The sequence below is a fragment of the Rhinopithecus bieti genome, unplaced genomic scaffold, assembly GCF_001698545.2.
Source record: "Rhinopithecus bieti isolate Rb0 unplaced genomic scaffold, ASM169854v2 scaffold_3040, whole genome shotgun sequence".
NCBI lineage: Eukaryota > Metazoa > Chordata > Mammalia > Primates > Cercopithecidae > Rhinopithecus > Rhinopithecus bieti.
In genome coordinates this window covers 6179664-6193488 of record NW_016804657.1, presented here as the reverse complement: position 1 = coordinate 6193488, position 13825 = coordinate 6179664, and the positions used below count along the sequence as shown (strand labels likewise).

At 41.0% G+C, this 13825-nt stretch overlaps 1 protein-coding gene across 1 annotated transcript in view; it reads left to right on the top strand.

The window, feature by feature from the left end:
• CASQ2 (calsequestrin 2) overlaps positions 1–13825 on the top strand; it is a 69227-nt gene that overhangs the window by 22110 nt on the left and 33292 nt on the right. The window contains exons 2-4 of the mRNA XM_017869798.1: positions 2453–2537; positions 6598–6698; positions 9122–9233. Coding sequence (XP_017725287.1) covers positions 2453–2537; positions 6598–6698; positions 9122–9233 — 298 coding nt within the window. The remainder of the gene's footprint in view (positions 1–2452; positions 2538–6597; positions 6699–9121; positions 9234–13825) is intronic.

Genomic DNA, 13825 nt, shown 5'->3' with positions numbered 1-13825 from the left:
ATACTTGATCCTAGCTACTGCAATCAAGACTATGTGGTCTTGGCAGAGGAACAGACATATAGAGCAATGGAACAGAATTGAGAAACCACAAATAGACCCACATGAATATGCCAACCAATTTTTGACAAAGGAACAAAAGCAATTGAATGGATGAAAGACAGCCTTTTCACCAAAAAGTGTCAGAACAGTTGGACATCTATTGGCAAAAAAAGAAAAGGAACCTCAACCTATTTTAAATTTGACTCAAAGTGAATCATGAACTTAAATGTAAAATGAAAAGCCATAAAACTTTTAGAAAAAAATAGGAGAATTCAGGATCTGAGGCTAGACAAAGAGTTCTTGGACTTAACATCAAAAGTACAATCCCTGAATGAAAAAAGTGATCAACTGGACTTCATCAAAATTGAAAATTTTTGTTCTGTGAAAGATCCTATTAAGAAGATGAAATGATTAGGATATTGAATGTTCTCAACACAAGAAAGTGATAAATATTTGAAATGATAGGTATGCTAATTACCCTGCTCACTATACGTTATATGAATCAAAACATCACTGTGTACCCTGTGGATATGTACAATTATTATTTGTCAAATAAAAAAAGAAGATGAAATGACACACATACAGCGTAAAAAAAAAAATGCTTGTAAACCATGTATCTGAAAAAGGACTGATATTAAAAAACTCTCAAAATTCAACAACCAAATAGCAATCCAGTTGAAAAATGAGCAAAAGATGTGAACAAGCATTTCATAGAAGAGAACATACATACAACAAATAAGCACATTAAAAAATGCTTAACATTATAAGCCATTAGGAAAATGCAAATTAAAACCACAATGAGATAGCACTACGTACCTGTCAGAATGACTAAAACGAAAAATGGTTATGCTACCAAGTCCTGACAAAGACGTGGAAAAACTGGATTATTCATACCTTGCTCATGGGAAGGTAAAATAATACAGCTACTCTGAAAAATAGTTTGGCAGCTTCTTTAAAAACTAAACATGTAACTACCACACAACCCAGCAATTGTACTATTAGACATTTATCTCAGAGAAATTAAGACTAATATTTAACTCAAAAACCTATACACAAAAGTTTATAGCAGCTCTCTTCATACTAGCCAATAACTGGGAACGACGCACATATCCTTTAACGAGTGAACGATTGAACAAACTGTGGTACATTCATATCATACATTGCACTCAGCAATAAAAAAAAAAAACAGCATATTGATACATGCAACAACCTAGACAAATCTCTACATAATTATGCTGAGTGAAAAAAGTCAGTCTCAAAAGGTTACATACTATGTAATTCCATTTACACCACATTCTTGAAATGACAAAATTATAGGAATGGAGAACAAATTAGTGGTTGGGGATGGGGACACGAACCAGTGGGTGTGACCGTGAAGGGCAACAGAGGGATCCTTGTGGTGATGGAAATGTTCTGTATCTTAACTGTATCAATGTCAGTACCCAATTTGTGACATTGTACCTCCGTTTTGCAAGATGTTACTGTTGAGGGAAACTGGATAAAATGTACGAGATGTATTATTTTTCACAGCTACTGCATGTTAATCTACAATTATCTCTTTTTTAAAGTTCAACTAAAAAAAGTAGTATATTTCATGATCTGTCTGGTAGCATCTCCATTCCATTTCTGTTTCAAGTCCCTGTTCAAACAGATGGCAAGAATTAGGTCTCAGTCCTGAAGTAAGCAAGTATTCCCTACTTGCTCATCTCTGCATTTCAGGAAGCTTAACATAATGGCAATCTTGTGCTTGGTGTCATCATCTATGCTGGTGTCTACCCAGAGAAGTTTTCAGCTACCTGTCCATCTAGGACACTTCTGCATCCTCCTGGCCTTTGAAGTCGAACCCCTGACCCCCGATACTCTACAAGTCTTAGTGTGCTTCAGGGAACCTTGGGAGGACATCTCAGGTCTATTCACCCAATGGGCATTCCTGCTTCACAAGCCCAGGAGTCGGGGAATTGAGGGTAATGCTTGGATATTGAGGACACAGGCCTCCTTTTTTCTTAGGTCCTCTTGTGTTCCCACTCTACCCCAGCTACATTTGGCAGCTAGAGAAAGGCTCAGGGTCCCTTGTCAGGCACCTATGCTTCCTTCCTGATTCTTCTTTCTCCTGATCCAGGTTTTATCTACTCCGAGGGCAGAAACGGGTGTGTGACAGTGGGTATACTCTTCCAAATTTTCTGTCTTAGGTCTGCTCCTCAGATTTTCCCTCCTTGATTCTCAGCATTCTCCTGAATCATCCTTCTCCTGAAGGGGCAACGGTACATTTCCTCTGCTGCTTCTTGACTTGGTCACATAGTAACAGAAAGTATAGAGGAAAACCCTTCTGTTGATACATGACGATAGTAATTCTGTAATATTTTCTACCATCTTTCTGCCCTTAGCACACTCATCTTTCCATTTGTTTCTTCAGCTTGTGGCCCAGGTCCTTGAACATAAAGCTATAGGCTTTGTGATGGTGGATGCCAAGAAAGAAGCCAAGCTTGCCAAGAAACTGGGTAAGTGTGATTTTTGAGATACTGTATGTGGGAAAGAAAGGAATGTGTCTTGCAAAAGGAAAAGTCTAGCTGCAATTATTCTTGCATAAGCAGACCCTCTTTTAAAATATATAAAATGATCCTGCGTACCTTCATCTTTGGTTGGAGAAGGGTTTCATAAAAGTAAATATAGGCCTGAATTGAATAATTTCACATTAATCATGTAAGAGACTGTTGTATCAGTACAATGAGGAGGGTTTCTTCCTGGAGAAACTGACGCTAAAGAGTTAAGTTTTTATTTTCAGCTTCTAAAGCAAGCTAAAAGGCCAGCTTCTCTTAGCTCACCACTGTGGTGATCTCTCTGAGAGAGTTAAAAATTCTCTTCTTTCATCACATATTATTTCATTGCCTTGCAGCTGAAGCAGCCAACAAAAGATAGCATTAATAGTAATAATGCCAGTGTAACAGTGCTTTTTAAATTTAAGGCTAAACCCCAGCTGGGCATTATCACCAAGGATGAGAGGGAGGACATAGGTGAGGTACGGTTAAGTGACCGCACAATGGAAGTTGTACGCTCTCTAGTGTCGATATGTCAGGCTTAAGTACAGTGCACTTTAAGATTCACAATGCTGTAATCCCAAAGAGAGAGAATATAGGTAGCTCCTCTGGTTTTCTTTTTCTTTCTTTCTTTCTTTTCTTTTCTTTTCTTTTCTTTTTTTTTTTTTGAGACATGGTCTCACTTTGTCACCCAGGTTGGAGTGCAGTAGTATGATCTCGGCTCACTGCAACCTCTGCCTCCTGGATTTAAGCGATTCTTGTGCCTCAGCCTCTTGAGTAGCTGAGATTACAGTCACACGCCACCACGCTCAGTTCATTTTTTTGTATTTTTAGAAGAGACAGGGTTTCACCATATTGGCCAGGCTGGTGTTGAACTCCTGACCTCGAATGATCTGCCCACCTTGGCCTCCCAAAATGTTGGGATTACAGGGGTGAGCCACAGCTCCTGGTCTGCTCCTCTGATTTTCAAACACTGACACACATGTACTGCCCATTTGGCTTTTTCTCCATGACCAGTGAAGAATGGCTATTAAAAAAAAATAGCAGGTTATAAAATAGGATCTTTGAAGAAAGATTAATTGGATTTGGAGTGGTAAGTACAGAAAAAAGAGATTAGTCGTGGTTCAATAAATACCTTCAGGTACATAAAAGTCCATTATCTTGGAAAATTACAGACAACTGTTTTCTATTTTATTTTCAAGCAAATCAGTCTTTTTTGAAAAAAAGATTTAAATTATAGGAAACTATTTAGGTTAGACACAAGGAAGAATTCATGACTATAAAATTATGATGAGTTATTAAGAATGTCTGGGCACTTGGGGAGGCCAAGGACAGAGGATTGTTTGAGCCCAGGAGTTTGAGACCAGTTTGGGCAACATAGTGAAACCTCATCTCTATAAAAAATTTAAAAATTAGCTGGGCGTGGTGGCGTGTGCATGTAGTGCCAGCTACTTGGGAGGCTGGGATGAGAGGATGGCTTGAGCCAGGGAGGTCAAGATTGCTGTGACTTCTACCTGCATGACTGCACCACTGCACTCCAGCCTGGGCAACAAGTGAGATTCTGTCTCAAAATAAATGAATGAATGAGTAAATAAATAAATAAAAATAAAGAATGCCTGAGATACCTCTTTCCCTGGAGACATATTAAGGGATATTTTTCTCCCTTGAGTATGGGAGCAAAATATGTTGAACTCTTTCCCTAGAGTCAAAAACAGTTTAATGGCTGGGTGCGGTGGCTCACGCCTATAATTCCAGCACTTTGGGAGGCTGAGGCAGGCGGATCACAAGGTCAGGATATGGTGACCATCCTGGCTAACACAGTGAAACCCCGTCTCTACTAAAAATACAAAAAATTAGCCAGGCGTGGTGGTGGGCACCTGTAGTCGCAGCTACTTGGGAGGCTGAGGCAGGAGAATGGCGTGAACCCAGGAGGCAGAGCTTGTGGTGAGCTGAGATCGTGCCACTGCACTCCAGCCTGGGAGACAGAGCAAGACTCCGTCTCAAAACAAACAAACAACAACAGTTTAATGAGTTCTGCCTCCTTCCCCAGCAGTCTCTTGATTCCTCTTCTGCCTTCCCATTGGTTTAGTGAGAAGCTGAATTTGGGAGAATTCCCAGCAAATTTAGTGAGAGAAAAAAACTAGTGTCCCAGTGATCTAAAACTTTTGGGTGGACAAACTGAGCAAGTATACATAAAAATAGATGAGGAAAGGATATGATGGGGCTTGATACACCGAAACAAGCTCGGTTTGGAAGAGTTGGGGCAGGTTCCTTCTGGTTATTTGACCCTTTGGGGTTTACAGGACAGTGGAGGTATTTTGTGAACCTGCTCCTTCATCTTCATTCCTTTTCCATTTGCCTCATTTTGACCTCTATCAAGTTGTGCCTGAACAGTTGCAGTAGCCTTCCTACTGTGGTTTTGCTCAAGACAGAATCCAACAGCAGGACACTGGCTGATGTTCCCTAGGGCACCTTTTGAAATCGGCCATCATTGATATCAAGAAAATCTGGCAGGGCCAGACACAGTGTCTCATGCTTGTAATATATATATATATATTATATTACAAGCATGTAATTAGGTATATAATATATTATATATATTATATAATATATATAATGTATGATTTTTCATATATATAGAATATATAATTGTTCATATATATGTGTGTATATATATGTATATACAAAAAATTAGCCTGCATGGTAGCACATGCCTGTAGTCTTAGCTATTCAGGAGGCTGAGGCAGGAGCCATGATCATGGCCCTGCACTCCAGCCTGGATGACAGAGGGAAACCTTGTCTCAAAAAACAAACAACCAAAAAGAATACCTGTCACATTGCTCCTTTTGATTTACAAATGGTGCCTCCACCATTTCCCACCTATGTGCCAAAGGCTTCTTACACCTCATGGATGCCTTGGGACACAGCAGGCGGCAGTCCAGCCTTCCTGTCCCTGGAGGTTCTGCAGAAGAGTTCATTTGGAGAAAACTTTCTCCAACTAATAGAGTTTTAAAACAGTCTAAGGAATTAAGGATGCCATGCAATTGGACTAAATGCCAGCTTTGGCTATTTAACATTCCTAAGGAGGAAAATGCATTTTTCCAACAAGCGTTTGTTAAGGTACACAGCATCAGACCAAGGGTGCTAAAGGGCAGCAAAGTAAGAAGATGCTGAGCCTGTCCTTGCAACATCTACTGGCCAACTGGATAAAGAAGATGTGTGGGATTCAACTGGAACAGCAAAGCAAGCTGTCCATCCTGGTCACATACATTAATGGGTTGCTGATGTGCATAGGCTCTGTACAAGGCACTGGGATACCAAGAAGACAATGATCCTACCCTCAGAGAACTCACTGTGATAGTGAAGACCTGTAAATTGAGCTGAAGAAAGATCAATAATGGCATGAGCTCAGTGAGATTGAAGTGACCTTTCTTAAGAAAAATGAATCCTAAGCTGAGACCTGAAGAAGCTAACCAAGATGGAGGTCATTCCAGGCTTGGGGAACAGGGAATACATAAGTCTAGAGAATAACGCTCAGTGACTTTTCCTTTACTCACCTTTCCATATAAGCACATGGCCAGGAAGCAAAGGGAGTTGCACAAGGGACAAGAAAGCAGTTTTCAAAGGAGTACAGGTCTACCCAAGGGAGAATGAAAGGGATAGATTTGGAACCAGATTTTGGACGCAAGGCTAAGGGGTCAGGTGGGCAGTGGTCATCTTCAATAAGGAGAATGACATGGGATCAGCTGTACCTTTGGAAAATTAAAGCAGTGGTGGGGTGGAGAATAGACTTTTCTCTTAAGTCAAAATCCAGCTGGAATTGTTCTTGACCATTTCCAATTAAATGTCCACTTCAGGAGCTCTTCTAAAGTGTTATTTCAAGGCAACTGCTTCTTGGGTTAATGCTAGTTCCACTAATCCTGACCCCACTGTCACCCAGAAACCCTGAGCCAGACCTCAGCCAATGCAAAGGCTCTTCCTATGTCAGGATGACCTTCTCTGTGGGCCTCTTTGTTTCTTACAGGTTTTGATGAAGAAGGAAGCCTGTATGTTCTTAAGGGTGATCGCACAATAGAGTTTGATGGCGAGTTTGCAGCTGACGTCTTGGTGGAGTTCCTCTTGGATGTAAGCATGTATACATGGTGACGCTGCATAGAGCTGCCTCTGCTCAAATATAGGGAGAGGTAGAACCCCAAAGAACAGACAAGCTGGAGAACCTGGCCTCGTCTGTGACAGGTTTTTCAGGATTCACAAAAAAACTAAGGAGCACCTATATTGCACTCTACCGGGAAGCTGATCTTTAAGTCACCCTAGAAACTGTTGAGGGCAATGTAGTAATAATATGCTAATTCTCTTACAAGTTATACGTAGACATCTATTGAAATCTCCTTGGTTTTGCTCCACTGCTGCTGAAGAGGAGCTGGGGAATGTGGGGAGAGAGGGGGCTAAGCACCCACCTGAAGAGAGAGGAGGGATGGGAGTACCAATCAGCCAGGTCACCCTGAGTTAGCTACCCTCAGAGCAACATAGAGAAGTGGCAGAGCTAAAGATACCCCCAATATCACACTCATTTTCAACCATGGACATAGCACACCCTCACATCCATATACTCAGACAAACAGAGGAACAAACACTATAAAAATATTTCATCCATAGATAAACTCACACTTTCAGTAACCACTGTGAAGTTCAATGCTTTGAACACACATTCTTGCACAGATAAAGAACCTAGTGTTGAGCATCCATGCTGACGATTCCTTATCTACCAGCCAGTACCCAGTGGTCTATCATTCTTTCTCTACAGTGTCCAAAACCAGAGGGAAGGTCAGAAGTAGGTTGGAAGCTACCTCTTACCAAAAAAGGTGCCATCTCATGACCCACCGTGCTTAGCCATCTCATTGACTCACATCCACAAGTCCTAAAAAAGTTGAGGGGGTGACAGAACAACTCTGGGACAGCATGGTTCTGCCCCAGCTTTATCAGCTAGGAGGAGGCTTTTGGAAATAAGACTCTAACTGCTTCAAACAATAAACAATGTGATTGACTTACCTAAGTAGAAGGCTCCTGTTAGGGGAGACTTCAAGAGTTGATCAAATCCAGACACTGACTCCATTTTTCTCTGTAAATCACAGATAAGTGTGTCTTCAGTATGTTGCCTGTGTCCTCAAGCTGACTATTCTCAAGTTAGCTATAAGAAGGCCAGCAGCAGGAACAAATACATCACATTTCCTCCTTCATATTTCATGACAGAAAAACAAATTTGGCTTCCCATTGCCCTTTTAAGAGTAAATAACTTTTCCCAAAGCCTTCAGCAAATCTGTTCTAATTGGGCCAGTTATTTGCCCATTCCTGAATCAATAACTGGCAAGGGAAGTTATGAAATTCACCTAAATGTCCATCAGCAGATGAATGTGGTATATGGCCGGGCGCAGCGGCTCATGCCTGTAATCCCAGCACTTTGAGAGGCCAAGGCGGGTGGGTCACGAGGTCAGGAAATTGAGACCATCCTGTCTAACATGGTGAAACCCCGTCTCTACTAAAAATACAACAACAACAACAAAAAATTAGCCAGGTGTGGTGGTAGGCGCCTGTAGTCCCAACTACTGGGGAGGCTGAGGCAGGAGAATGGCGTGAACCCGGAAGGCGGAGCTTGCAGTGAGCCTAGATCGCACCACTGCACTCCAGCCTGACTGACAGAGCAAGACTCTGTCTCAAAAAAAGAAAAAAAAAAAAAAAAAAAAAAAAAAAAAAGAAAAGAAAATGTGGTGTGGTGTATATAAACACAAACAAATACTATTCAGCTTTTTTTTTTTAAAAAAAAGAAAGAAATATCATTTGCAACTATACAGATGGAATTGGAGAACATTATGCTAAGTGAAATAAGCTAGGCACAGAAATACTAATACCACATGTTCTCACTTATTATATGTGGAATCTAGAACACAAGAACTCAAAGAAGCAGAGAGTAGTTACCAGAGGCTGGAAGGGGGCCAGGGGTGGTGAGAATGGAGAGATGATGGTCAAAAGGTGCAAAGCCTCAATTAGATAGGAAGAATAAGATTTTCTTCTTTGACATATATTGTACAGCATGGTAATACAGTGAATAATATGTATTACACATTTCAAAATCACTAAAAGAGTAAATTTCAAATGTTCTCACCACAAAAAATGATGAGTATTTGAGGTGATGGATAAGTTAATTAGGTGATTTAATTATTTCACGTATTTATAGATCATCACAACACTTTATATCCAATAAATACATACAATTATAATTTGTCAATCGACAATTAAAAATAAATGTTTTTTAAAACTGGCAAAAGGAATAGGTTGCCCCCACCAATCATCTCACTGAGTTAAGGTCTGTTTCTCAGAAAGTACTGCTGGTATGCTCACTGCAGGACTGTGGGGAGAATGGAATAGATATTTGAAGCACCAACCACAAAGTCCGCTACAACTTCCCTCCAATGCACTCTGTTTCCCCAGTGAAGAAGGAAATCTCTTGTTTGAACATCTGTGTGTGTGTGTGTGTGTGTGTGGCATTTCAGCTAATTGAAGACCCAGTGGAGATCATCAGCAGCAAATTGGAAGTCCAAGCCTTCGAACGCATTGAGGACCACATCAAACTCATCGGCTTTTTCAAGAGCGAGGACTCAGAATGTAAGTTGTCTGCCAACCCCAGCCTATGAGTCTAAAAGCTAGATTCCAAACAAGCTATGTCAGTTTACCCCAAAGGAGGATGGGTCTTCAGCATCTCCTTTGCTGGTAGAATGGAGGTTAGAATCCTTCCTGAGCCTAACACAGTGGAGTACATGTGCAAACATTGTACAAAACAGCCAGGAAAACTGAAAGAATATTAATGTGGGGACAGGTCCTCTGGTTTTAAAGCAGACTGAGTGTTCTACAAAAGAGAGAAAAACCCTTCTCCACTTTTCCTGCCTACCCACCTCCCAGTCGGATTTTTTCCTACAATGGGACAAGCAATGGGCTGTCTCCCTGGCATTGGCAGCTCCTATGTCACCAGCTGGAGAGCTTTGCAGTCAATTGGAAAGCATGAGTGGAAAATCAGGGTAGGAATGGGCTTTGCAGCAGCTACAGAATGTGAAAAATCACTGGCCAAGCCCACAGCTGACCACCAAGGCTGCCTGTCATAGTGCAGCCACACCCTTGGGCATATTCCCTTTGAAAGCTTTGTGACCAGGTTTTGGGTGGACACAGGACCTATGATAACATCACCACAGCCCGTATAGGGATGAGACGGTGGTGGGATGAGTCAGGAAGAGCAGGGAGAAGGGACCAGGAGGAGTAAGCACTTGAGTACTGTACTTATTTAAAAACTGCTTTGGCAACATGGCCCCAATGAGGTAGGCTTTTTTCTGGTATCTCAGCCTTGGAGAGAGGAAAAGCATCAGAGGGGGTGAGCATAACTCTGGTAACATTCATACAAGTAGGAAGTGCAAATGTGGGCTGCTTATGACTATTTCTGGGAACCCCAAGATATTCTGAAATTGTTTGCAAACCCATTTCTTTAAACAGTCTGCCCCCTAGCATCCTTAGTCACCTCATCAACAACCCTTTCCTTTTCTGTCTCCCATGTCCCAACTTAACCCTCTTTACATTTGCTTCATTAAAACCTGCATTTACTGTGCTTAAAATGAAAGTGCTAGAGGGAGGTGGCTAACCAGGGAGATTTGCCCCAGTTCTTCTTTAGGCAATTTTATTTTAGTTCGTACATTTCCATGTCAGTCCTGACTACTCTGGGGTGCTTCTCCTGCCCCTTCCTTTTCAGTTCCTCTGTCTCAATTTGTTTCCATCTTTATGTTCCTCTATCCTCTTCATCCATGTAGCTCAGGATGGCAGATAAGAGGGAAGCAAAACCAAGGTTAGGATAAAGAGCCTTTCAATACCCTTGGCGTCTTCCCCCGCCTAGATGAATCATCATAATAACATTATTTAATTAACACATTTCATATGCCAGGGCCTATGCTAGGAGCTTATATGGATGCCTTAATTTCATTCTCACAACAAGCCTGTGAGGTGGTTATCATTATTCTCTGCATGTTAATGACGATGAAAGGATGGAACAGAAAGGTGCAATTAACTTGCCCATTATCACATGGCTAGTATAGTGTACAAAGTAATATGAAATATATTACATATTGCATTGTAAAAAAATTTCCAATTTAAAAAAAATTTTGAATATGAATCTTATGCTTGCCTCAAGAATATAGCTTTTTTTTTTGAGACCTAGTTTTACTCTGTTGCCCAGGCTGGAGTGCAGTGGCATGATCTTGGCTCCCTGCAACCTCTGCCTCCCGTGTTCAAGTGATTCTCCTGCCTCAGCCTCCTGAGTAGCTGAGATTACAGGTGCCCGCTACCATGCCTGGCTAATTTTAGTATTTTTAGTAGAGACGGGGTTTCACCATGTTGGCCAGGCTGATCTCGAACTCCTGACCTCAGGTGATCCACCAGCCTCGGCCACCCAAAGTGCTGGGATTACAGGCATGAGCCACCGCGCCCGGACTGCTCTTTCTTTGACTGATGAGCATTCTTTTTTTGCCATTGGACATAATTCAGATAATTCCATCTCTAAAGTGTCCTTCAAGGGCACTTAGTTCAATCTGACAGCTATTGCTTTTATTTTCATTGACAAATATAATGCTCATATTTCTTATAATAATTTGAATGAGTTTGAAAGGATTACAAATCCTAATTAAATTTTTATATCATCAATATTTCAAAATAATAATGAAGCTTTTCCTTAGGAATACATAGATATTGCTCTACTGATCTTAATAATCATTCTTAAAATTTAATAAAATTGCTAGTGAATCATTTTAACCTTTTTTTAAGGTTGAATTTTTTTTAAATTTATAGACTTTGTTAGTACATTACATATTTCAAGTAGTCCTTGCAATTTTCAATTATGTACATTCAGGTAGGTGTTTAGCAAGGTCTAGCCTTTTTGAAACCAATAATGATTCCTCAAAATATTTTCAAAGTAAGTATAATTCATAGCATATTTTAAAATCTACTTTTTAGCTGATAAACTCTTTGTAAAATTCTTGCCCAGTTAGCCCACTTTAGGATGAAAGAGCAGGGAGAGGTCTCCTGAACCCATTTCTTCACCAAAAGCTATAAAGAGAAGGAGTTATACAGGTTTGAATGTTATTGGAGTCACTTTTTAAAAATAACAACTTTTTTGTGGAATGCAGATTCACAAGCAAACCTTTATATGATGACCTTTTTCTCTGAATAAATATTATTTGAATCTCAAGATTTTCAGAAAGAACTTGATGCAAAGCCTTTACACTTCCTTGTCATTGTAGCTGCACTATCAATACATGAACTTGGACATTCAAAATCTGACTTCAGAGTTTACACACTTAACTGTGTATTGAATTTATACACTACAACGTTTATACATTTAATTGTGTACACTTATCTTGCGCAGTGCTTTCAGAATCTATTTTGACATGTTTATCTACTTCTTTGAATGTTTCATCCTCAACAACTTGGTTTGGTTCTTCTTTGTAAGACTGATGATATTATTCCAAGCATTTCTGGTCAGCGTTTCTAACTGGTGCCATCAACCACACCCAGTTACTAAAATCTGTGACACTAATATCCAGTATGCACAACCTTGAGAGAGGGGGAAGAAAGGAGAGAAAATGCTAAGATAAGCTTGTAGTAAGCTGGAGGCTGGGAACTAAACGTTCAGGAGCCTATTCCAGAAGCCAAAGAGTCATCAAAGAAAGTGGGAGGGGAGTCTGACTGGAAGGGACCAGGAACAGGTTAGGTTGGTCAAGAGGCAGGGAAAGCCTAGACATGACCTGAGTTCCAACAGAGTAGAAGACAAGAGGAGGCTTCTTGGAAAGCAACTGCTGTTTGGCTGAGGCTAAAAGTCAAGCTACATTTGAATCACCTGTCCGGAGGTCACCTTGCTTTATTCTTAGTCTTAAAGTGATGTAGACCAGCTCTCCAAGAGAGGAAGGGAGGCTCCTGACACAGGCCTAAGCCATTCTTTCCATCAGGGTAAGAGTTCATAGAGGGGAGGAGAAATTCATCAGGGACATGGGGATTGGAAAAGAGGGGACAGAGGATTCTGATAGAGCCCATTGCTGCTTTAGACACAGATGGCTTAGGTGTTGCTTTAGCCATTCTACTTCCTTACCTTCACTCCATTCATTCTTCAAATGCTCTCAGCTGGCTGGGCGTGGTGGCTCACACCAGTAATCCCAGCACTTTGGGAGGCCGAGACAGGTGGATCACGAGGTCAGGAGATCGAGACCATCCTGGCTAACACAGCGAAACCCTGTCTCTACTAAAAAATACAAAAAATTAACCGGGCTTGGTGGTGGGCACCTGTAGTCCCAGCTACTCGGGAGGTTGAGGCAGAAGAATGGTGTGAATCTGGGAGGCAGAGCTTGCAATGAGCTGAGACCATGCCACTGCACTCCAGCCTGGGCGACAGAGCAAGAGTCTGTCTCAAAAAAAAAGAAAAAAAAAAAATACTCTCAGCCATCTTCTCACCTCTACCCAATTCTCAGCCTCAGCTATGAGGTTACAGGATATCTTTTCTGACTACCCACTTACTTTTATGAGGACTAGTTAGTGTGAGTGTGTATCAGTATGTGCAAGTATTCTCATGGCTTTCCAACCCCTCTCTCACCTGTGCTTGCAGCACTCACCTCTGTGGTAACAACTATCACACTGCATTTTGATTCTTTAAAGGATCCATAGCCCTCGCTAGGCCGAGAGCTTTGGAAGATCAGTATCTTTGTCTTATTCATTTTGGGATCCTCTGAATTCACATTATTCTAGAAAAAATTCGATAGAATCTTAGTAAATTCTGCATGGTCTAACAAAGCCTTATACTCCTGATGGTTAAGGGAAATGGAATTCCATGAAATGGAAAGAAGTTAATCTTGTTAAGAATAAATCACAGGCTCATTGACTCTCAGGCTTACAGCATTTATTCATAATCACCACCACCACCACAATCACCATCACCCTCACAACTAAGGCTTGAGTACAAATGTCTTTCCCAAGTAACTCCCCAGATGGACCAAGGTACAGCACTCCCACACTCACCTGATGTCATACTGTCTCAGCCAGTGTGGACTCAAGCTTGAGACCATAGTGAATCAAGGGCTTAAGTTTAAGAAATCCTCTTGAGGCATCAGAATAAAGAAGAAGCCTTTAAAATGATAAAAGGGGAAGAAAACTAGAATTCAGCAACAGGGGTACTT